The following is a 23,466-nucleotide window of genomic DNA, read 5'->3' as shown; positions in this document are numbered from 1 at the left end:
CGATGAAGTCACATATTTTTCACGTGTAAACACACTCTACCTTTTCTTCACTAGCACTCAATGGGCCTCTACCCATTCACACTCCAATGTTGTACATATTTTGTGCTTTTCTCTCCCCCCCTCCATAATTCAATAAATATTATATTATATATTACTATTTTTCTATATCCTTACTCCTGCCCATAAAATCCCCCCACCTGACTTGAGGCACCACAAACTACACGTGAAGGGTGTTTTCTTCACCAGGGAAATAATTCTTCTGTCATCAATCACAGTTGTTTTCCATGGTCTTCCCGGTCTTTTGGTGTTGCTGAGCTCCCCGATGCGTTCTTTATTTTTAAGGATGTTCCAAACAGTTGATTTGGCCACACCTAATGTTTTTGCTATCTCTCTGATGGGTTTGTTTTGTTTTTTCAGCCTAATGATGGCTTGCTTCACTGATAGTGACAGCTCTTTGGATCTCATATTGAGAGTTGACAGCAACAGATTCCAAATGCAAATAGCACACTTGAAATGAACTCTGGGCCTTTTATCTGCTCCTTGTAAATGGGATAATGAGGGAATAACACACACCTGGCCATGGAACAACTGAGCAGCCAATTGTCCCATTACTTTTGGTCCCTTAAAAAGTGGGAGGCACATATACAAACTGTTGTAATTCCTACACCTTTCACCTGATTTGGATGTAAATACCCTCAAATTAAAGCTGAAAGTCTGCAATTAACCGCTTGCCGACTGCGCACAGTATATTTACTGCGGCAGTCGGCCCCGGCCAGGCAGAGTGACGTAGGTCTACGTCGCTCGCCTGTCACTCCTTCCAGAGCCAATAGCGGGCGGGCGCGCGCCCGCCGAGGCGCGCGCCCGCCTCGGCTCGTTCACGGAGGAGTGCGGGAGTGTGACTGGCGGACCCGATGTCCGCCGGTCACACTACGATCGCCGCTACAGCGGGAGAAAGACAGAGCGGCTTGTGTAAACAAGCCACCTGTCAGTTCTCCCTGTGTAAAAGTGAAGATCAAACAGTTCTACTATGTAGAACTGTTGATCTTTGTTTTTACACTAGTAGCCATGTCCCTACACAGTTAGAATCACGCCCCTAGGACACACTTAACCCCTCCCTGTCCAATACTGTTAACCCCTTCCCTGCCAGTGTCATTTTTGCAGTAACAGTGCATATATATAGCACTGATTACTGCAGTAATGTCACTGGTACCCCCAAAAGTGTCAAAAATGTCAGTCAAGGGTCCGATCTGTCCGCCGCAATGTCGCAGTACCGCAAAAAAAATCGCAGATCGCCGCCATTACTCGTTAAAAAAAAAAACACCAAAAATGACAAAAATCTTTCCCTTTGTTAGTAAACGCGATAACTTTTGCGCAAACCAATCAAAATACGCTTTTTGCGATTTTTTTTACCAAACATAGGTAGCGTAAAACAAATTGGCCGAAAATTTTAAAAAATTTTGATTTTTACATTTTTTTTTGGGGGAATTTCATATAAAAAAAAGTGAAAAATATTGTTGTTTTTGCAAAAATTACGCTCTTTTTTTGTTTATAGCGCGTGATCAAAAAATCGCACAGGTGATCAAATACCACCAAAAGAAAGCTCTGTTTGTGGGAAAAAAAGGACGTGAAATTCGTTTAGGTACAGCGTCGCACGACCGCGCGATTGTCCGTTAAAGTCACGCAGTAAAAAATCGCAAAATAACCCCTGGTCTTTTAGCAGGAAAATCCTCCGGTGGTAAAGTGGTTAAAGCACATCTTGTTTGTTTCATTTCAAATCCATTGTGGTGGTGTATAGAGCCAAAAAGATTAGAATTGTGTAGATGTCCCAATATTTATGGACCTGACTGTATATTTAACTAAAATTCCAACAAAATCACTACTAGCAGACACAAATATAACATTACTCGCATAATTCCTGCTAAATCTAATAAAAAAAACTGTTAAATAAAAAAGATGAGATGATAAAAACGTACAGGCTGGGCAGTTGGAGCTCAGTGATCAGAGAGACAGAGAGAGAGAAACAAAGTTACAATTTGCAAATAAACTCCTGAGCAGAGATAAGTGCTGGGAGGGGGGCCCACACAAGGGAGGGGGATTAATGAGGGACAACTGTCTCTTTCTCAACAGATAAAAGCTGATAGCAGGGAGAGGGACAGATCAGGTTCAGGTGCTGGAGGAAGATTTCTGTATTTGTTGTCCATCACTAATCCCCCTCTCTGTGTGGGCCCCCCTGTGTGTTCAGGCCCCCTACAAGAGGGCTGGTGCCCCCCCCCCCCCTATCAGCGGCCTTGTGTGCATGAGTGTACATAATGAAAAAGAAAAAAGTAAAAAATATATACGTGTACACTGTGCCAAGCTGTACTTTAAAAAGTGCACAGTCTATTTGCCTTTAGTAAATTAATTCCCAATGCTTTAACGTATACAATTTTTGTAAGCACATTTTTTTTGTTAATCTCTGGCAAAGTTCTTCATTTGGAGATCCTGCTATTAATGGCACTTCCTGGAAGGCTGACAATGCTGCTGTTATTTATCAGAGCAGACTTAGCTTTATCAGCCTGGCTTGCCTCTCTGAATGATCTGTCAGATAGGCAGCCCAATGACCAACTAAAGGAACATGTCCAGCAAGCTGTAAATGCTGTTAATAATTACAAGGCGTTGTCAACCTGCAACAGGAAAAATTGCTATTGGCAGGATCTCCAGGTAAGAAACTTTCCAACAGATTTACAAAAAATGATTTGTCTAAGAAGAAAACTGTATACAGGCGGCACGATGCCAAACATACTGAAGAATAGAAATGAAGTTTAATTTATCAGTAGATTTAAATTTAACTACTGCACTTGAAGGGAAAAAAAACATTACATCATTTTGGAATCATACACCTACATAATTGTCACATTAGTGGGTTTTGTTTTTAATCACTGAATTTATTAACCTAAACTGAAAAACTTTTAGCTTTTGCATAGTGGGAGTAAGAAAGTTTTTATTGTTCATGTCCCCATTGAGAACATTTTCCCCACTTTCTGTCCCTGGTGACATGGCAACAGTGTTGCCAACCTCCCGCAGCATTTTTTTACTGACAACAAGTGAACAATTTGCTGACAACCAGAAAAATGACAGAACTTCTATTAAAAAGTAAGACCATATTTAAACAGTATAAACATAATATGGAAATACTGACAATACCCATAACAATAATTTGCCTGGTTTACGCTTAAAAAGTTAACACAGTATGACAAATTATCAGCCCCTGATATTTACAGACAGGTGCAAAAATCACATATTTTTACAAACTGTCCATAAATGTGCTGATGGTTGGCAACCCTGCATGGCAGAATGGAAGGAGAAATCTCCCACAGTGCCACAGACAGTAGTAAAACCTGACAGGTTCAGGCCCTTCTCCATTCTAAATGTAGCACTGCCCCCATGGGAGCTGCTTAAAGCAGATTCCCCTGGGTTACCCATAGCAACAACTTGCATTTTCTTAGCACTTTGGCTCAGTCAGTTAATAGTCCAGGGGATTTGTTTTTTGTGTTTTTATTTAGAACTTGGATGGGAGAAGGGATGAGTGGGATACTCCAACTTAACAAACCGTGCACAATCTATCTGTGTTGAATGTGGCAAGGCCACTGCTTCACCCTGCCACTGAAGTGAAGTATTGAAAAGCAAATTATTTGGTAGATTACTCTTCAGGGTCTAACTCGGCACCCCCTTTCTCACTGACTGTGTGCGCTGACCTTCTGTCCTCTGACCTCACTGGAGTGGTCCCCTTCCTGAGCAGACCCCTGGAACTCACGGACACTGTTTTTCCCAAGTAGCTCTGCCTTCAGCTCCACTGTCAGTTTCTTCAAGACCTCTATGGGTCAGCTCCACACCTGGCTCACTAGCCCGACTGCCTGTGACCACTTCCTTTCCTGACAGGAGGAGAGACAGCCGTTACCCTCCTCCTGGGACTCTGCTTCCCGCCAAAGAGGCCCTGTCACATATGCCCTTGGCTTTTATGGTCAATCCCAGGATGCACTGCAGTTGTGCCCTCCCACTGGAATTGCCACAAAAGCCTCTGTGTCACTGGCTGGGTTTCCTCCACTGCCCAACAGGCTCCCCTATAGGATACAGTGGGGACACTCCCTCAGACCGAGTGAATCAAACCTTGACACATGTAACAGGCCTAACTAACAATCCTGCTCCCTGATAAGCAGAAGAGGAAACAAATGTTTTTCTTTCTAGCACCTATCTAGGAGGGTGCTACATAAATAAAGGCCTGTTTTACAAACAATCAAAGATTTTTCATTAAACTTACCAGCTTGCCTTCCAAAAAATCAAAATTGGCCCTGTCTAACAATCCACGTTAACAAACAGAGGATTTGTTTGCACACATTTATATGCATAATCTGCTGTGCCTGCGTCAAGGCTCCTATGTGTCCTTTGGTCCTAACTATCACTCTGAGTCGCCAAATTGGAGGACCTATAGCAGAGGATAGATTAAGGGCAGGTTTGCCCGGAGGGAGCTCACCCCTCCTTAAAGGCACAGGGATGTGCGCAAAGGCTAGTTATAGGTTGAGGTGATTGCCACTTTTTTGTACAGGTTGTTGGATTTGATGCTGGGATGTGCTGGATGCCTTCAGCTGCCATTGTGCTCTTGGTGGGTGTCCCCTGTGTCCTTGTGCCTAAAGGGAGGAGTGGGCTCCCTCCAGGCAAACCTTCCCTAAATCTATCCACTGCTATGTGTGCTCCAATTAGAAAATGATAGCATTAGGGCCATAGTACACAGAGGAGTCTTGATGTAGGTACTGCGGCTTCGACGTTATGTATAATTGCAAATGTGTGCAAACAAAACCCTTGTTTTTACTTGAATTGGTAGGGTAAATTTGTTTTTTGTTTTTGCAAGCTAGCAGGTAAGTGTGCTGGGAAATGTTTGTTTGTGATGTGCGTTGCCCTTCCATGTGCACCCTAATGCAAAGGCTGGTAATAGGTTGGGGTGGTTGCCACTGTTTTGTACAGTTGTTTGAAGGCTGTGTTTACCCGTCCTTGTGCAGGAAGTCTTATCCAAGTCACTTGGGATGCAGCAGCTGTACGGACACAGCTGCTGCTCCCAATGTGACATTGGTGCGGACGCACAGCCCCAAGCACACCCTTACACGGGGGCACAGATGCATACAACAACGTGCGGAAAAGGCCAAAAAATGTACTTATTCCATTTGTGCACCATTGGAAAAGATTTACTCTCCCAGCCTGTCATGTCATCAAGAGGGGCCGAGGGACATCGCCAGCAGGGACACACAGCAATTAAAACCAGACAGATTCAAACCCGTTATCCAATTAAAAAGTTAAGGTATGGAAGAACAAAAAATATGTATTGCTACAGAACTTCTCTGTAATTTACCTTATACTATTTTTTCCTTCATCCGTAGACGACGAACTGTTTTTAAATCACGATTGGATCTAAACTCACCAATTGGTTTTAATGTAAAAAATATATATTTCTGCCAAAGAATTTTCAGCTTTTGTTAGGGATTTCTAACCATTTCTTCAGGGAATATGTGTGTGGCTTTTAGTTTTCTTATGTGTGCTTATTTCCTGAGGTCAAGCTCTAGAACACCACTGGATTTAGGTCAGGGAATTGGGACGGCTGCGTAATGTTTTTTTAAGGCAGTGTAATGGTCCATGCACTTAAGTTATTTATAAAGCTGTAACTTAGCTATATGACATAAATAAATCCTACTATTAGCAGGCTTTTTTTTCATAGTTACACAGCTCTAGCACTGAAAACCGATTGATTTCAAGGTTGGAGCAATGCTATAGTAAAATTACTGAGGCATACACATTTCTTTAAGGTAACATTGGCTTTCATTAGAGAACGGTACTGGAAATAGAAAAGGCTGAAATCACATTCACCAGAAGGAGATTCTGGAATAACGTGTTCAGCACTTCCTGAAAAAGAAACATTACTAGTGAAAGTGATTACAAACTGTAGCACCTGACCATTAAAGTGAGTCTAAAACCAAAACATTTAAAATGTTTAGTTTTTGGATTAGTATAGGGAAAAATTAGAACTGTATTATAAATAAAAAGGTCTGAGAGAGGGGTATAAATAAAAAGGTCTGAGAGAGGGGTATAAATAAAAAGGTCTGAGAGAGCGGTATAAATAAAAAGGTCTGAGAGAGGGGTATATGCAAGTGGCTAATCCAGCTCTATACCAAGAGGTCATCGACCCAACAAATATATTCAAAATAAGGAGGGTAAAGAAAAATGGGTGTTTAGCGATGACCCCTTGGTATGTCTAATATGACCAATTACACAGAACATTCTAAAGGTTCATAGCGTTATTACAAAATATGAAGCATTTTTCATCACTTGGGCAATATAGAACCCCCCCCCCCCCCCAAATAGATAAAATCAGAAAGATGGTGACAGGCTGATCATCTGACCCAATACCTAATATTAATAATCAGATCAATACAATAAGTACAGACACATACATGAATACATATCCATTTGTATATTCAACCAGCCCCCTTTCCCATGGAAAAAGGTAAAAAAAAAAAAAAGGGGGGAGGTTGAAGTGATGCAAATACCTCATGAGCCCATAATATCCATTCGCACTATGGGGAAACCTAGATTGGAACCCAAGGACAACAATCCGTGGAAATATAGCAGACTGGGCAAAACCACCAGGGAGCACATAGGCTGTGCTAGAAAAAAACCTATGATCACAGCCTGATCAACTAAAGGTGGACATAGATTTGACTTCATATATTGAAAATATAGATCAATTTGCAGTAACAAGGTAAACGAAGTATAAAATAATAAACTCTAAATAACTCCACTAACCTTCGCATATGAAAGATGCAGAGATAGTTACCGTATTTTCCGGCGTATAAGACGACTTTTTAACCCAGGAAAATCTTCTCAAAAGTCGGGGGTCGTCTTATACGCCGGGTATCGTCTTATACGGCGGATACTGGAGCCGAACTGGAGAATATGCGGTGTGGGAGTGAGAGCACTTCAGCTATGCTGCCACACGGACTGCCTAAGTTGACAGAGAACTCCCATCCAGGCTCCCCCGCCCCTACCTCCACCGCTGTCTAAGTTAAAAAGCTTGTGATTTGTTGTTGCTAGGGGCGGTCCTAGCAACCAATCTGCCTGTTAAATGGAAAGCTGGACACTTCCTGCCTTATGCTCGGACATGCTGCTTCCTCTATCTGCTGTGTAAGGTAAGGGGGGGGGCTGTAAAGGGGACTGTGAAAGGGAGTAATGTGCAAGTAAGGGGGGACAACTGTAGAAGAGACTGGGATACAAGGAGGGGGACTGTAGAGGGGATTGGGATACAAGGAGGGGTACTGTGGAGGGGATTGGGATACAATAAGGGGTACTGTGGAGGAGACTGGGATGCAAGGAGGGGGGTTGTGGAGCATGGCAGCTCCCATGGGTTTATTAATTTATCCTTCCTTTCAGCTTTAGAGTGAATTTGGAAAAGTTTAATCCACTTGCACTGTTTTATGCATACTCTATATTTTAACTGGAAAAGTTGGGGGTCGTCTTATACGCCCAGTCGTCTTATACGCCGGAAAATACGGTACTCCAAAATTCTCATAGGTAATAGGGGAAATGGTATCTTCAATAAGAACTGAAAATCAAATAGAATAACCAAAAACCTTCATGTATCAAAGGTTAATACTCGAGCCCTTCGTTTATGTAAGGTTAACACTTACCAAAATGTGTATAGATAGTCATTAAAACAAAGGAGGTGACTCAGGGATAATAGGTTTCATTTATAAAGGCCCTCTATTAGTAGTCCAACAGGTCGGTGATGTCCATGAAGGTGTCTTAGGGGAGGTTCATCACTTGGGGACCATTTAATATTAAAAAAAATGTCATAAAAAAAAGTCTTAAAACAGAAAAACGTGTCTTAGAAGGGATTATTCTCAGTTTGGAATATTCTTTTTCACTTATGTCCACAAGGCACAAATAGAAGGGAATTTTCTTAATGGAATAAAACTGGCAGTAAAAAAAAAAACTGTCAAGAATTAAACATTTTCTTACTCTTTCCAAAATGATAAAAGCATTGTTTTAGCTTTAGATATAATTTAAACCTCAGCAAAAGGCAGAAGACTTGGGGTGATTATTCTTTTTCTTGTGTTTACCAGCGGATTGCAAGAGACATTCCAATCCATTTATCTCTAGGGAATAAAAGATCAAATTTTTACTTGAATTGCACCTAAACCGGACCCAAAGTCGCACAGGACCCTTTTTAGAAACTGACCGCGGCCATCCCAGACATGTGTGAACCGGCTTCATTGAAAGCCTGTCTGATTCACATGTTGTTAATCGGATGCAGTTTAAAACGCATTCAATTTGCATGTATGTGAACTGAGCTTTTACAGAGCCAGTATTCACATATCAGGACAAGAAGTTACATGCCATATGCATATATAAAAGGGAAGACTGCCATGGACTACAAAATCTAGGAGGGGATGACATTCAAACTAAACAAACTAAACAATGTCCAACCATACTAGAAAAGTAAACTCCAGAAACGCTCAGTGGCAGGGCACAAGTTATTGCAATAGAGTAGTGTCATTGACAGGGTCAGTTACAGCAATGGGAGGAGAAAAAGAAGACAAAGCAGTAAGGCAGGGCAGGGGGGACAGAAAACAGGGAAGGAGGGAGGAGAAGGGGATGAAAGAGAAGTCTATGGAAAGAAAACACAGAGAGGTCAGGTGTGAAGCTAAAGGTAGGGTCCTAGAGTAGGAGATGCAGACTCGTTTATTCTCCCACCCCCTTCAAAAGGGCAATTTGTTAGCCCTTGTATGTTTTAGGGGCAAAGGAGAGGACTCCCGATAGTTTAGATCAGGGATCTCCAAACTATTGCCCTCCAGTGGTTGTGGAACTACACATCCCATGAGGCATTGTAAAACTCCGACATTCACAGACATGACTAGGCATGATGGAAATTGTAGTTCATGAACAACTGGATGGTCATAGTTTTGAGACCCCTGGTTTAGATAATGGAGTGTATGTGCCCAAGGGCATGCCAGCGCCCAGAACCTGGGGGCATAGGTCTCGATACGCTGAAAATGTTGGATTTCTAATCACTTTCAGGGTTGATGAGAAGGACAAAGTGGGTGAATGTACGTAGCGGGACCACAGAGGGCAATACAAACTTGGCAGGTGTTCATATCCTTCCCTCCTCCATCTGAAACACACAAAAAAAATATTGACCATACATACACTTGTTTATTTTTAACAGTACAAGGCTATACATACACTTTAAGGGTTAATTTAGATTAGGATTTTATAGCCCACTTACACCATAATTCTGTACACTGCAATGCACCTCAATCCACAAAAAAAGATCTTGTGCACATTTTTTTTTTCCTAGGCAATGCACAGGGCATATGCATCTTTTCTGCACGCAAATGTGTGTGTATGTGTATTGCAAGGCACTGTAGCTGTGCGTTAGGGTGAAATTAAGTTTGCATTGTGGCATACCTCAACTTACATCTAAAGTTCATTACTGTGCATTGCGGTAATGCGTTAGTGTGAACAAACTCCTAGGATTGAGGCAGCCTGAATTTAGGGGTGAGGAGAGGTGGGCGATTTGTTTACACTTATTTTTGAACCTGGACCCCTGCAACAGCATATATTTAGTTTTGGCTTCTTGATGCTCAGAATCGCAGCTTGTGCAATAATATAAAGAGAAAAAAAAATAGAGTGCTTATGTTATCTCACAGTATGATCCTACGGAGTTAGGCCTTCTTCAAAGAAGTAATGAGCCTGTGTTCTGCACCTGCATTGTTTAATTGGTAGTTCCCAGCACCCCTATAGGAAAGGCCACTGATCCCTTAATGGATCTTGCAGAGTCATTATGTGTGGATGATAAGCACTAAACAAGTATCCAGTTCAGTGACTGAAACTTGATGGCGTTGCAGCGAATGACATTAGAGAGAATTGTTGTTGTGGTGTTTTTTTTTTAAACAGCAAACGAGTTTAATGCAGTATGGCATATGAGTGAGATGAAGCGAATGACCTCATGCGCTTCATTTCATGCATGTGCAGTATCTTAATACTGGGAGATCTCGTAGGTCAGGTATGGGATCTCATGAATAGAAAAGGCAACCGCACTCCGGCTTGAAGGTATGAAACTATAAAATCCATTTATACGGTTATACATTTATACACGGTTATGATTAAGCAAAAGTAATTTTGTGAAACGCGTCAACTGTGTTTGTCCCTGTCTCTGATTTTGTCACTATGGATTGTTTTGAACTATTGGATCTTCAATAAATGGATTTTATTGTTTCATACCTTCAAGCCGGAGTGCGGTTGCCATTTCTATTCATGTACAGCTGCCGGGATTGCGGACCTAACCAGCACCCTGTTTGATCGTTAGGACACATCTTTTCGCTTAAGCGGTTTTCCTTTCTCCCTGAGTCTACAGGTATGGTATCTCCCTGAAGGTGCTAGTGACATTGCCCTCCCAGGGGGCATCTGTGCGTCCCGTACTATGTTATTAGTGCCTTCAGGGCATTAGAAAGGGAAGTTCATTTTTCTTTTCCAATATTTTTATTAAAATTTTCAGTAACGGTGTGGAAATCAACAGGTACATTGGTAGAAAATAGTGTACATTAGTTGCATATCAGGATACTAAAATTCTTAACATGAAGAAACATCATATTTGTATAAAATAAATTTTCCATCCCTCCATTAAGATCATGTAGTGGGAGGGGAACAGGTATGATGCTGTGGTGTTATGAAGGTTAGTCAACCCCTCCACTGGGGCTAAGTGAGTGGGGGGGGGGGGGGGCTGAATGAGACAAACAGCGACCCTGTTCTCTTCAGTCCGCAGTACATCCCCAGGGTACAGGTCTGGAATAGGCTTGTAAAGTATGTTGCAGTACTACGCATGGCCAGAGTGCCTTAGAAAGAAAAAGGGGAAGAGAGAGTGAGAAAACAGCAAAGAAAGAAGTGCACTCTATCCTGCCAAGTGAAGCATTAGTATATACATCCTATGAGGCATCCGGGAGATATTTAATCCCAGGGTTCAGATTTTATTGAAAAAGGCAATTCTGTCATTCAAAATCACCAAAAGCTGTTAATTTGCCATGATCCAAGATAATTTGGACTTAACTGAACTGGATTGTAAGTCAATTTTTCTACTCTTTTCACACGGGCGCCTCCATTTTGCGGGATCCGCTTTCTCAGCGGAGGATTGCTCAGCTAATCCACACTGAACAGGCGGATGACAGGTCCGTCTCTGCTCATCTCCTCTACGAGGAGATCTGGTGAAAATTGTCCCACTCCCTGCTTTCATTTAATCCGATCTACCAGATGGATAGAAAATAGAACCACCATCCGTTTGGATTTTGCAGACAGAATCGGATCTGAGAGTGCTGACATCTGCTGCTCCATAGAGGTGAATGGAGGGACGGATCAGGTCCGCCTAAAACACTGACAGGCGGACCTGATCGGGCAGCCCATGTGAAAGGGGCCTTTAGCCCAGATTCACACTGAGGTCGTTGTGAAATTGTGCGAGTTCATGTGAAATTTAGTGAATGGGGAAAGGTCCACTTTAAATGCTAATATAAGCAATATAATATATGACAGATGTGTGTGAATTTCAAAAGTGGCTGAAAAAGAATACACATTTTTGGTAAGTAAAGCATCTTACCGGCTTTTTATGTATTTAGATAGCGAACTTCAGTTCTTTTAAAGATTTCCAGTTGGATAAAAAAATCATGCTAGTGTTTGAGTTGAACAGCCGGCACTGCTTTGACAGCTTAGATAAAGCACATATTGCGAACCTTGATGTTTCATTGAAGAAAATTACTTTTTTGTGGCTCATCACTGCCCAGAAATGACATAAGGAATACTAGTGGCAGACAGGTCCAGTTTTTGTATTTCAATTCTTCCTTGTGCACCTGAGTGTTACTATCTGATATTATCTGGCCAGCTCAGTTGCAGTTGGTGTTTAGGGGAGTTCTTAAATTTTTTAATACAAATATTCTAAAGGAAAAAAAAACTCACAGATTTAGATATTGATTTCATTTTCTATTGTTATAAAATGGCACAATTACCATAGTGTCCCTCTGGACTAATTATGAGATGTATTCTTTGTGTTCTTTCTACCAGGAACTTGACGATCTCAGGAAACAAAGTGAAGTCATCCCACAGCTGATGATGGAGTGTGAATCAGTGACTGATAAGCTCCAGGTAAGCAAAATATATGGCAACTATCAACTTTAGTTGATGATTGGATATTTATTACCCAAGGCTGGTTATACACCATTCAATTTTCATTCGAACATTTATCGAAAAATTGTTTGTCAGAACATTCTTTTTTGCCATCATTAAGGCTCCATTTACACCAGCTCCAAAGGGGCATGATTTTCCAGAGAAAATTAAAGTTGCATCGGAGTAGTGCAGACACCTTTCCAAAGTCGCTCTGACTTGAACGGGTACCATTGAAAAAAATGGGCTGCGACTTGTCATATGACTTGGATGACCCACTATTTGAATGGAATCCCAGACACATTAAACAGTCCTCATTACAGTATGTACAATTGTCCCAAATAAACACATTCGTTTGTGAAAATTTTTTCATTCTGCTTCTTCGAATAATCTCGATACTACAGTAGAAATTGAATGTTGATTTTACCTCACTAATCATTAGAAAATCCATGGAACATTGTCAAAATGACAATGTTCCAACAAAGTTCCATTAGTGAATGGCCAGCTTAATTTTGTATCTGCTGGGTGTGATACTTTTTGGGCAATGTAGCCTCAATTTCTGATTGTTGTATACAGATATGACATTTCAGCAGTGTAATAGTGTATTGTTTGTTTTATGTGTACAGCATAAAGCAAACCTATCACTCCTGCCCTTCTGCAAATAAACACAGAGAATAGGCATTGCACAGTGTTGGGTGATGGCAATAACTTCTCAGCATGTTGCGATATGGCACTTCACATCCCTTTGGTGCCTGCAATATGCATTATGTTCATTGCACACGAATATCCTCAACTTTGACCATTTTTTTTCTCTAAAGTCAAAATGTGCACACTGCAACCCTGCCTGAGCCTTAATACTACATGCTAATCGCATGTTACTGGAAAGATTTCCTCAGGCATCCTAATGGGACCTTTGTGTTAAAAATATGCAATCTCAAAATTTTTGTTCTCTGATAGATGCATCCTGGACATTTTTACCAAACTGAACTAAGAATACATAGCACCAAACCTCTTATACTCCAATTTCCATACTACATATTCGAAATCCCCATTTCATTGATCAATTTCTGATGTCAAGATATTGGTGAAGGTGTTGGCAGGGTGGCTCCAGATGGTAATTACTAAATTGGTAGGATCAGACCACACTGGTTTCATGCCGGGCAGATGCGCCTATATTAATCGTAGGTGCCTATCTGTTAATTATACAGGTGAAGCATGAGAACAGACAATAGAGTGATTGTATCGCTAGATACAAAAACAGCTTTTGATTCTGTAGATTGGGCATATCTGTAACCGTTGTTGGCTAATTTTGGTTTTGGCTCCAGGTTTATCTCCTGGGTAAAACTTTTAGATTGTGAGCCTAGGGCTCGTATTCAAATTTATGGGCTCATATCGGATGCTTTTGATATTTATAGGGGAACCAGGCAGGGTTGCCCTCTTTCTCCTCTTATTCACACTGGCCATTGAGCCATTGGCTGAGAGATTGAGAGAGGATGTATGGTAAGTGTACAGGCCCTGTTTATAGGGGGGTTGGAAAAATGCGTGTATCTGCACGCAGATGATATGCTAATATATTAAAGGATTCCCAGTCGCTGTCTACGGCCATCTCCCTTATTCAGGAATTTGGGGATTATTCAGGCTTCAGAATACACTGGACTAAGTTAACATTGTTCCTCCTGGATGGCCAACCAAATTTGTTGTCCAGTAATGGCTGCCCTTTGGTAGTGTCGGATAAGTTTAAGTATCTGGGGGTGATTGTTCAAATTCTGTTGGATTCTTATATAGACAATAATTTATGGCCTACTATACGTACATTCAAAGAAAGGGTACAACAATTGAAAGATCTTCCATTAACATTGCTGGGGAGAATAATCCTGTTCAAGATAATATACCTGCCAAAGTTTCTGTATATTCTATCCAATGCCCCAATTTATATATGTAGCAGGTTTTGGGCCTGATGTGGCTCTGCCATTGTTACCGGTGACACCTTCAGCCCATTTAAGCTGAATACCCAAGTGTGAGATTGGAGACAATGACCATTCCGGCATCTTTGGTTTGTTTTGTTTATTTGATAATGGGGATGGGAGAAGGGAATGAGTGGGATACTCCTCTGGCTCAACTAGGTACAACTGGGACACTTTGCAGAAAAATGCCTGTTAGCCTGTCTTGACGCCAGCTGGATGCCGACCAACGCTTGCTGGCGCTTAAAAAATACTGACTTGCTGAACTGTGCTTGAACTTTACTTTTGACACTCTGGTTAGCTTAAAAAGTCCTGGACTGTACTGAGACTTGATTCTTGACTCAAGTCCTGTAAGCAGCTCCCCCCAGCCCTTCACTGACTGAGGTAGCTCTTTGTAACTGCTTGTGCTTGCTTCAACACTGTACATGTCACGCTATACACTTTAACTCTTTAGGGCCCAACCGCTGGTGCCCCCTTTACACTTCAGGGTCCTCTCACTAAACACTCCCTCTGAACTTCAGGGTCCTCTCACTAGGCACCCCCTCTACACTTCAGGGTCTTCTCACTAGGCATCCCCTCTACACTTCAGGGTCCTCTCACTAGGCAGCCCCTCTACACTTCAGGGTCAACACTGGCACCCCCTTTTCAGCTAGCTGACTGCTGGATCCCTTGGACCTTCACCCGAGTGGTCCCCTCTGCTAGGCAGACCCCCAGGGGCAGTTTACAGTACTCATGAACTGGGAATGCTTTCCTGAAACTGGACCCCCTCTGCTCCGCTTGTCCTCGGGAAAAACCGGATCCTCTTTGCAGCTCAGCTCACTCCGTCCCCTCAGGCAAGCCGCCCGGGACATCCGATCCTTCTGACAGGAGGAGAGACAGCCGTACTCTCCCTCCTGGGACTCTGCTTCTCACCAAAGACCTTGCGTCATGCGCTCCCCTCAAACTTATACCCACTCCCAGAATCCTGTGCGGCAGAATCTGCCTTTCTGGGGTAGATACAGGCCTGAGTGTGCCATTGGCTGGGTTTCCTCCACTGCCTAATAAGAACCCTCTCATGGAGCACAGTGGGGAGACTCCCTGGTCTCAACAGCTACACCTGGGAAACATGACAGCCCAGCTGAAAATCATGGCCCTGCTGTTAGGCAGCTAAGGCCCTCTATACTTTGCCTAGCACCTACCTTGTAGAGTGCTACATATACCTAATTTTTTTTTTTTTTTTAAATGTATTAATTCGATCCTTAAATCCTTCTTTTGGGGATCTAAACCTCCCAGGATGTCCATAGAAATATTACAGCTGCGGGTGCTAAAGGGAGGGTTGGCCCTGCCTGACCTGCATATGTATTACTTTGCCTCTCAGTTGGTGTGCGCACATTAGAGAATGTTTCGTCAGCTAAAAAATGCAGCCACAGCGGTTGGTATTTTTTTCCTATCCAACGTATACTTGTCCTATAGTTTGAAATATGTAATTATTCCAAATGTCCTATTGTATGAATATTTGCATGTGGCAATAAAAAACCCTTTTTAAAAAAAAAGAATACATAGCACATTGGTTCAGTTTATTTTCTAGTCAGAATTCACAAACTATTTTTAACTTTAAATCAAATTTTGATGACTTAATCTTTTCTTTTCGTACATGGGTATCCATTTTTATTTAATCATTAATGACCTTCTTCAATAATTCAGGACCAGCAGGAAAAGGTGACTTTTAGCTAATGAATTAATGGGGGCTGGGGCTTAATTTTCTTGTATTAACGTTGCATAAGGCTTGTACGTTTTGTCATTATGAATATCACATTGCTGTTAATAATATAATTTCACACCTTGTTCCTCATGAGAAAGTCACTTATTTATAACCTTGAGATATCCTTTTCCTTTCCACCTTGTAATAGAATGTGCAGATATGTAAAAATTGTCTTTATCTAAAGATGTCTCCATTCTTGTGACTTTATAAGTCTAGTTAAAGGAGAAGTACAGCCAAAGCTCATTTGGCTGTACTTCTCCCGTGGATCACAGGAGTGCAGTTCATTCTGCAGTCCTGTGACCTATTTTTAGCAGACAGCGGGTTGAAGTCCGCTGACATCACAGAGCTGGTCTAGGCTCGGGAAGGATCTCGACCATATGGTTAGGATTCACCCAGAATCCTGGCCCAGCACCCGGTTCAGCCTCTCATCAAGCCGGCTGCTCTCACCCCCTCCACAGCCCAGTACTTCAGTACTTCAGTACTGCCCCGGGGGCCAGAGCAGAGCCCTGAGAACCGAGTGATTGGCTGTGTTTGATCGCTTGGCTCTCAGTGTTAGAGCTGGCAGGGGCGGCGGGGAGCTGATGCTGCCTCGAGCTAGTTAAGTATGAATTTAAAAAAACAAACCAATACTTCTCTCTTAAGTCACTTGATTACAGCTGGGTTGGCAAGAAACTTCTTGGGTAACATCCACAGTATTTTTGTTTTCAGGAAATAAACAGTACTGAAGATAATTCTGTGGGGCGCGGGCAGTTCTGGGGGCATAATCCATCAAACTCAGTCGCATCCTCTTCTTTTTTGTATTCCAATTTACAGAGTTGTAGTAGGAGTTGCACTGTTGTCATTTGTCTTTTTCAAGCAAGTTGGATGCATTGCACTTTAAATTTTAAGCACACCAGGGTTTTCCATGTCTTACCTTTGGTCACGCAAAGAGAAAGGTCCCAAACACCACACACCTAGCAAAGCCATGAGTAAATAGATGAAAGCAGCCTCAGCCAGCTTTATCCAAAGCCATGTTTTGGGTCTTGGATTTGGTTGAAGCTGGCTGCGGCTGCTTTCACCTGTTTACTATTGGCTTTCTAGGTGCACGGCGTTTGGGACCTTTCTCTATGCATATTCACAGATTGTGAGGAGTTAGAGGAATTCCTGCCTAGCCAGCACCCATTGCAGGAAACACCAGATGGATTTAAAGGAGCTTGAGCGAAGACCTTGTGTTTTATGAGGTTTCCTTTGGTCACGTTTTATTAGAGACCAACTATGAGATGAGGTGGTCATAGTTGTCACTTTCCTTCCTCCAACTTTCCACCATTTATGAGTAAAGAGAGTGGGAAGACACCTGTACAAGTGGCGGTGCCACATTTTGCTGCTAGTTTACAGCATACTGGTGCTGCTCATATTTCTGGAATAGGAGATGTTGATGGCCAGGGTGTGCACAGAAAGGTAGTACAGATGAGCAGCATTTAGCTCAATCCAGAAGCTCTGGCAGTATAAACAATAATGCTCACCACAGTGTTGGCCACACTGCTAGACTTGTGGTAAATAGCTGTTAGACAGAGCCTAATGTTGCAGTAGGGTAGGTGGGGAGGATGGCTGGGCTTCAGAGGCAAGAGATAGAGAGTTTGCCCTTCTTGGTGCTGCTCAAATTCAGGGCAGTGCCTAATGGGTGCAGTTCTGTGGAGGGCAAACACATTATTCCCCACGCACATGTTCCTGAAAATGGCTGTTCAGTAATGACCACAGTCTGGAAACCCCCATTTCTTCACTCAGTTCTGTGGAGGGGGACAAATCATGGAGACAGGGATTACAGAAAGTATGGTACGCTGCCTTGATAAATTACTAAACTACTCAAAACATATGTAGTAGTTTAAGTGCAACCTATGAGGACACATTTGTTTTTATGCATTGGTTGTTTGCTTATATCTGTGGAATACTGGCTTGCTTAGGCAGGACACAGATGCTTGCAATAATGAGCTACTCTACTTGTTAGATAGCATTCACACAGTGCTGGCGATGGAAAATCTCTAGAGCCACCGCTCTACTAGTAAGAATTTATTTTGTACAATTAACCTGGACTTACACAAGTAGCAAGAACTGTGACTAGGAACCTGAGAAATGTTCCAGTCCTACATGTATGCCATCTGAATTGATTGATATTGAATAATATAGAAACACAAAGTGTATCACCGCAATCCGCACATAAAGGACAATCTGTTGTGGCTGTGGCCAGGAACCAGTAAGCTTTTTAACAAAAACATTAGCAAAGTAACCACAGAAGCATTTAAAATGCATTTCCTATTCATGAGGCTTATTTACAGCTTACTGCCAGACAGCTTTTACAGCACCCTATAGGTAGCTTCCTGTTCGCTGTAATTGGTCTATAATAGGATAAAAAGAAGACCTCTACCCATGCCATGTCTATAATAGTTCATAACAGAGTACAGTATGCTATCATTAAAGAAAAACCCTTTTATGGAAAATACATTTTTGGGTCATATTCAGCTGATGCCTCTTCGGCCTGTCTTTTTCATTTTGCCAGGATTGACTCTTTAGTTTTCATTTGTATTCCAAAAGTGTTAAATCTGCAGCAAAATAAATGGTGATGGGCAGATTTAGGTCTACATTTTTATTTGCAGTGCATCTGAGCTCTTGTAAGTGTTGAGCAGTGGTGAACGCCGAGGAACAAGCTGGGCAGTCTCCCAATAGAAATCAGTGGATACATTATTAATAAAATCATTTGTATATCCCATCAAAGTGATAAGTCTTTAACAAGCACCATGTTATAAATACAGAAAATGTTATTTATAACTTTGTAAAATCCAGATATTTGGAAATAGTCAGCAAATGCAAACCAGATTGGTGACCTTGCATGTTACATAGTTACATAGTAGGTGAGGTTGAATAAAGACAATAGTCCATCTGGTTCAACCTGTGTAGGTGTGTGTGGCCGTAATCATCTCACATAGCCCTTAATGTCCTGATCCTTGAGATTTAAGTCTAAAGCTCCGTACACACGTACCAATCATCGGCCGAACGATCGGCCGTCTTTTGTCCGAGGGCTGTCTTGACTGTTGAAAAGTGCAAAAGACTGCACGCGAATTTTGTCGGCCAACAACAGCCGACTGCAGAAGTGATGTCATGTGATGGTTAACTTTCCTTGTCTTTTTTCTTTTCTGAGCATGCTCAGTCTTGCAAATCTGCTGTCTGTCGGCCGAAATCTGTACTGACTGGCGAACAATCGGCCGTTCTGGTGTTGGCCAACAAAAATTTTAATGCTTGCACGACAGATTCTGTTCGGCCGAAAATGTGCTGTCGGCTGTCGGAAGCATCATACTAACAAGCCTACAATCTGCCGATCGTCGTCGGCCGAATCTTTACGGCCGACAATCGGTACGTGTGTACGGTGCTTTAGAGTCTTTTGAAAGCCACCATACTACCCGCAGAAACCACCTCTTGTGGTAAACAATTCCACAATCTTGTAGCCCTAACAGTAAAGAACCCTCCTCGTTGCCTGAGGTTAAAACGCTTCTCCTCTAATCGCATTGTATGTCCTCGAGTCCTCATGCAATCCCTTCAAATGAACAGCTTTTTTTCTAAGCTGAGATCCCCATTAAGATATTTATAAATTGCTATCATGTCCCCTCTCAGACGTCTCTTCTCCAGGGAGAATAAATCGAGCCGCTCTTCATAGTTAAGGTCCTCCAACCCCCTAATCAGTTTAGTTGCCCTTCTCTGGACTCTCTCCAGCTCCAACACATCCCTCCTGAGGACTGGCGACCAGAACTGGACAGAATACTCCAGATGCAGTCGGACCAGAGTTTTATAAAGTGGAAGGATTATAGACTTATCTCTGGAATACATCCCTTTCTTTATGCATGCTAATAATCTGCTGGCTTTGGTAGCTGCCGCTTGACATTGCATGCTGTTGCCTAATCTATCATCAACCAAGACTCCCAGATCCTTCTCCATTTTTGATTCCCCCAAGGGTTTCCCTCCTAACGTGTATTGTGTTTTTATGTTTTTAGTCCCCAAGTGCAAAACCTTACACTTCTCCACGTTAAACCTCATTTGCCATGTCGTTGCCCACTCAGTTATTTTGTCCAGGTCATTCTGTAGGATATCTGCTTCATGCTGTGCAGTTATTGCCCTGGCCGATTTTGTGTCATTTGCAAAAACTGATAACGAACTACTGATCCCATCCTCAATGCTGTTTATGAATAAATTGAACAAGGTTGGTCCCAGGACTGTGCCCTGGGGCACCCCGCTTACTACCTCAGACCAGTCTGAGTATGCGCTGTTTATTACCACCCTTTGGACACGCCCTTTTAGCCAGTTCCATATTCAAGAGCAAACCCTGCTGTCGATACCTGCAGACCTTATTTTATAAATTAAGCGCTTGTGGGGAACTGTATCAAACGCCTTAGCGAAAAAAGTACACCACATCCACTGGTCTCCCCCTATCCAGCTCACAGCTCACCTCCTCGTAGAATGCTAAGAGATTGGTTTGACAAGAACGCCCATTTGTAAACCCGTGTTGATTACTGCTGATGATGTTGTTGTCTTTAGCATACTCTATGATATAGTCCCTTATAATCCCCTCCAGTAGTTTACATATTATTGATGTCAAACTGACAGGCCTATAATTTCCCGGGATATGTTCAATATGTTAAGCCAATTATTATTTTTTGGAGGAGGATTAGAGCTCTTGTTGGGTTTAAGCGCCGGTTCACACTACCGCGACGCTACTTCGGGTGGCGACCTCCGAGGTCGCGGTGCGAGCAGCGCGCCGCGACCTCGGAGCGGCCGCCACGGACTTCATAACATTGAAGTCTATGGCGGTCGCCTCCTGGTCGCCCCAAAGAAGCTCCGGACCCTTTTTCTAGGTCGGAGCGACTTGTGTCGCTCCTATTAGAACGGGTCCGTAGCTTCCCTATGGGAGGCGACCTGTGAGGCGACCAGGTCGCCTCACAGGTCGCCCTAGTGTGAACCGGCACTTACCAGATCAACAACCCAGGCAGCATTTTATTTATTTATTTTATTTTAAGTAGGCATAGGCTGTTTCAGCTTTGTATTTCTGTTTATGCCCCTGCTGCAGGTTCTCTTCACTTTCTACCTTGTGAAACTGTTGTCACCCTGGGCTCCTTTCAGAGAACCAGATCACATGCGGTATTTAGGTGTTTTCCCAAATATCGCATGCTATCCTGTATATGTCAGTTTACTATTGCTTTATGCGGTATTTACTGCATAAAGCAAAAATGCTTGCTAAATACCACATAAAACAGAAGTGAAAGCCAATTCACTTAAGTAAAAATAAAATGCATGCAGTAAATAAGTAGTGGTCCAGGCATTGCATGCGATATTTAGGAACCGGCAGCCAACAGCATCCTTAACAACTAGTAAACAACATGGTTGTTAAGGAGCAGGCAGCTGCCTTGTCCTTAACAACCATAGAGTCATCAGCTGAATGGAAAAAAGAAAAATTAAGGCAAAAACGGTGGAAAAAATGACCATTCAGCTCTGGAATGGACTTCGAGGGAATCCCCACTCCAAAGTTTTTTTTCAAAAAGCCATGGGGTCCCCCCTAAAATCCATACTAGACCTGAAGGGTCTGGTATGGATGGGGGAGACCCCATGTTTTTTTCCTAATTTTTTTTTGCCGGTTTGTAAAGGGGGGGGGGTGAGCCAACCCCCCTCCCCGAACCATACCAGGCCAGATGTCCTCAACATAGGGGGGTGCACCAAAGCACCTCATCCCCATGTTGACAAGGGCCTCTTCCCCTTAACCCTGGCCACTGAGGTTCTGGGGGTCTGTGGGCGAGGGGCTTATCAGAATCTGAAGCCCCCTTTAGCTAGTGTAAAAAAACAGTAGGCAGTAGTTTTTTGACAAGTCCTTTATTTAAAAAAAAAAAAAAATATATATATATATATACCTTGGTGTAGATACATCGTCAGTCATGATGCCCACCACAGACCTGAAAAAAAAAGCTCCATTCCGGACGCTTGACAGCTCTTCCGCCTCCCACCGCTAAACAAATTAAGGGGCGGTGCCATCCAGTGACATCACAGAGCAGCTCCAATCCTCCTCTTCTCGGGTCCCCAGAGGCGCTCCTGGCTACTCCTCTTCTTGGTGTGCCACCATAGGAAGCTGCTCCCTATGGTGGCACACCAGCGGACTCGATTCAGAGTCGCACTGCCTGCGTCCAAAGACACGGACAGTGAGGCTCGGCCCTGCCCCCCACTCCCTCATCACAGGATTTGACAGACAGCAGTGGGAGCCAATGGCTCCTGCTGCCTCAGCAAAGCCTGTGAGACTGGGGAGAGCCGCAAAAGACGGGCACAATGCTGAATCCCATGAGGACTCCGATAACATAAAATTCTCTTTAAACAATGCAAAAAGCAGTGAGTGACATTTAACAAGTAAAGAAATGCAACTGAACTTGATGGTTTAGTATAAATTACAGAAAATGAGTGATATTATATGTATAATATTTTCCAGTGTAATCTGATCCTGTAGTAAAACAACCAGACCTATTGCTGCTGTGTAATAATGATTGCAGTTTATGTCAGGCACACAGTAGCTGATATAACAATTTAATTAATTGGACCACGGCACAATTCCAAATAGCATGGTCAGCCGGACAATTACCAGGTTGTACTATGCCACTCAGATACTCCATTATAATCAAAGGCCAAAAGCAATTAATGCTCACACATTCTTTTGAGTCCAGAACACAGACAACAGACCAATTGAACCTAAAGAGGATTGTAGACTGAAAACAGAGCTTCCTTCATCTCTGCACATAATTGCCTACAAACCTGGGCCCTCTGTTACCCATACTGATTAAATAGCAGCCTAGCAGTTGGCCTGAATGGTCATGACAACACCGCTGTGCTCCATGAATGTGTTGCCAAGCTATTGGGGAAAAAAAAATCTTAGTATAAATTGCAGTATCTAGCACTTTTTTTTTTACTTCAGATAAGAAATGTTAAATCAGCAGTAAACTACCACTTTAAAATATTTCAAATAACAAAATTTCTGTGCAAAATGAGATATTGTCGTTCCATACAAATTATGTTTCATCTACATGAATGCAACAAATTGTGAATCATCTACATAAATGCAATGTGAAAAAATGCCCTCGCTTACCAACTCACAGTAGAAAGAACGCCTGTTAGAAAAGTGTCAATCTTTAGATTTCTGTGATAGGTAATTCATAGTTTTCATGTGCTGCAGCAGGAAGGCAGATCTTTAATGTTCGCTATCATGAAAGGAGAATCAGGTGATATCCGTTACGTATTTCCACTTTATTAACTACTTGCTGCCCAGGCTATACCTGAAATATGTCTAGAGCATGGGCTTAAAATGCCGGGAAAGCATACATAGACGTCCTCCCATTCTTGCGTTGCCTGGGACGTGGCACGCTCTGTGATCGCCGAGTCTTTGGGACTCGGCTGATCACAGATCGGGTAAAGGGCCAATCACAGCAACGGCTGATTATGGAAGTAAACAGAAGCCGGGGATCTGCTTTTTTTTTTTTTTTT

General features: G+C 42.5%; 1 protein-coding gene across 1 annotated transcript in view; it reads left to right on the top strand.

Moving 5' to 3' along the window:
* HOMER2 (homer scaffold protein 2) overlaps nucleotides 1–23,466 on the top strand; it is a 375,844-nt gene that overhangs the window by 328,198 nt on the left and 24,180 nt on the right. The window contains exon 8 of the mRNA XM_082254028.1: nucleotides 12,130–12,210. Coding sequence (XP_082110154.1) covers nucleotides 12,130–12,210 — 81 coding nt within the window. The remainder of the gene's footprint in view (nucleotides 1–12,129; nucleotides 12,211–23,466) is intronic.

The sequence above is a fragment of the Pelophylax lessonae genome, assembly GCF_965119305.1.
Source record: "Pelophylax lessonae genome assembly, chromosome: 4".
In the NCBI taxonomy this organism is placed as follows: Eukaryota; Metazoa; Chordata; class Amphibia; order Anura; family Ranidae; genus Pelophylax; species Pelophylax lessonae.
This window is presented reverse-complemented; position numbering and strand designations above follow the sequence as displayed.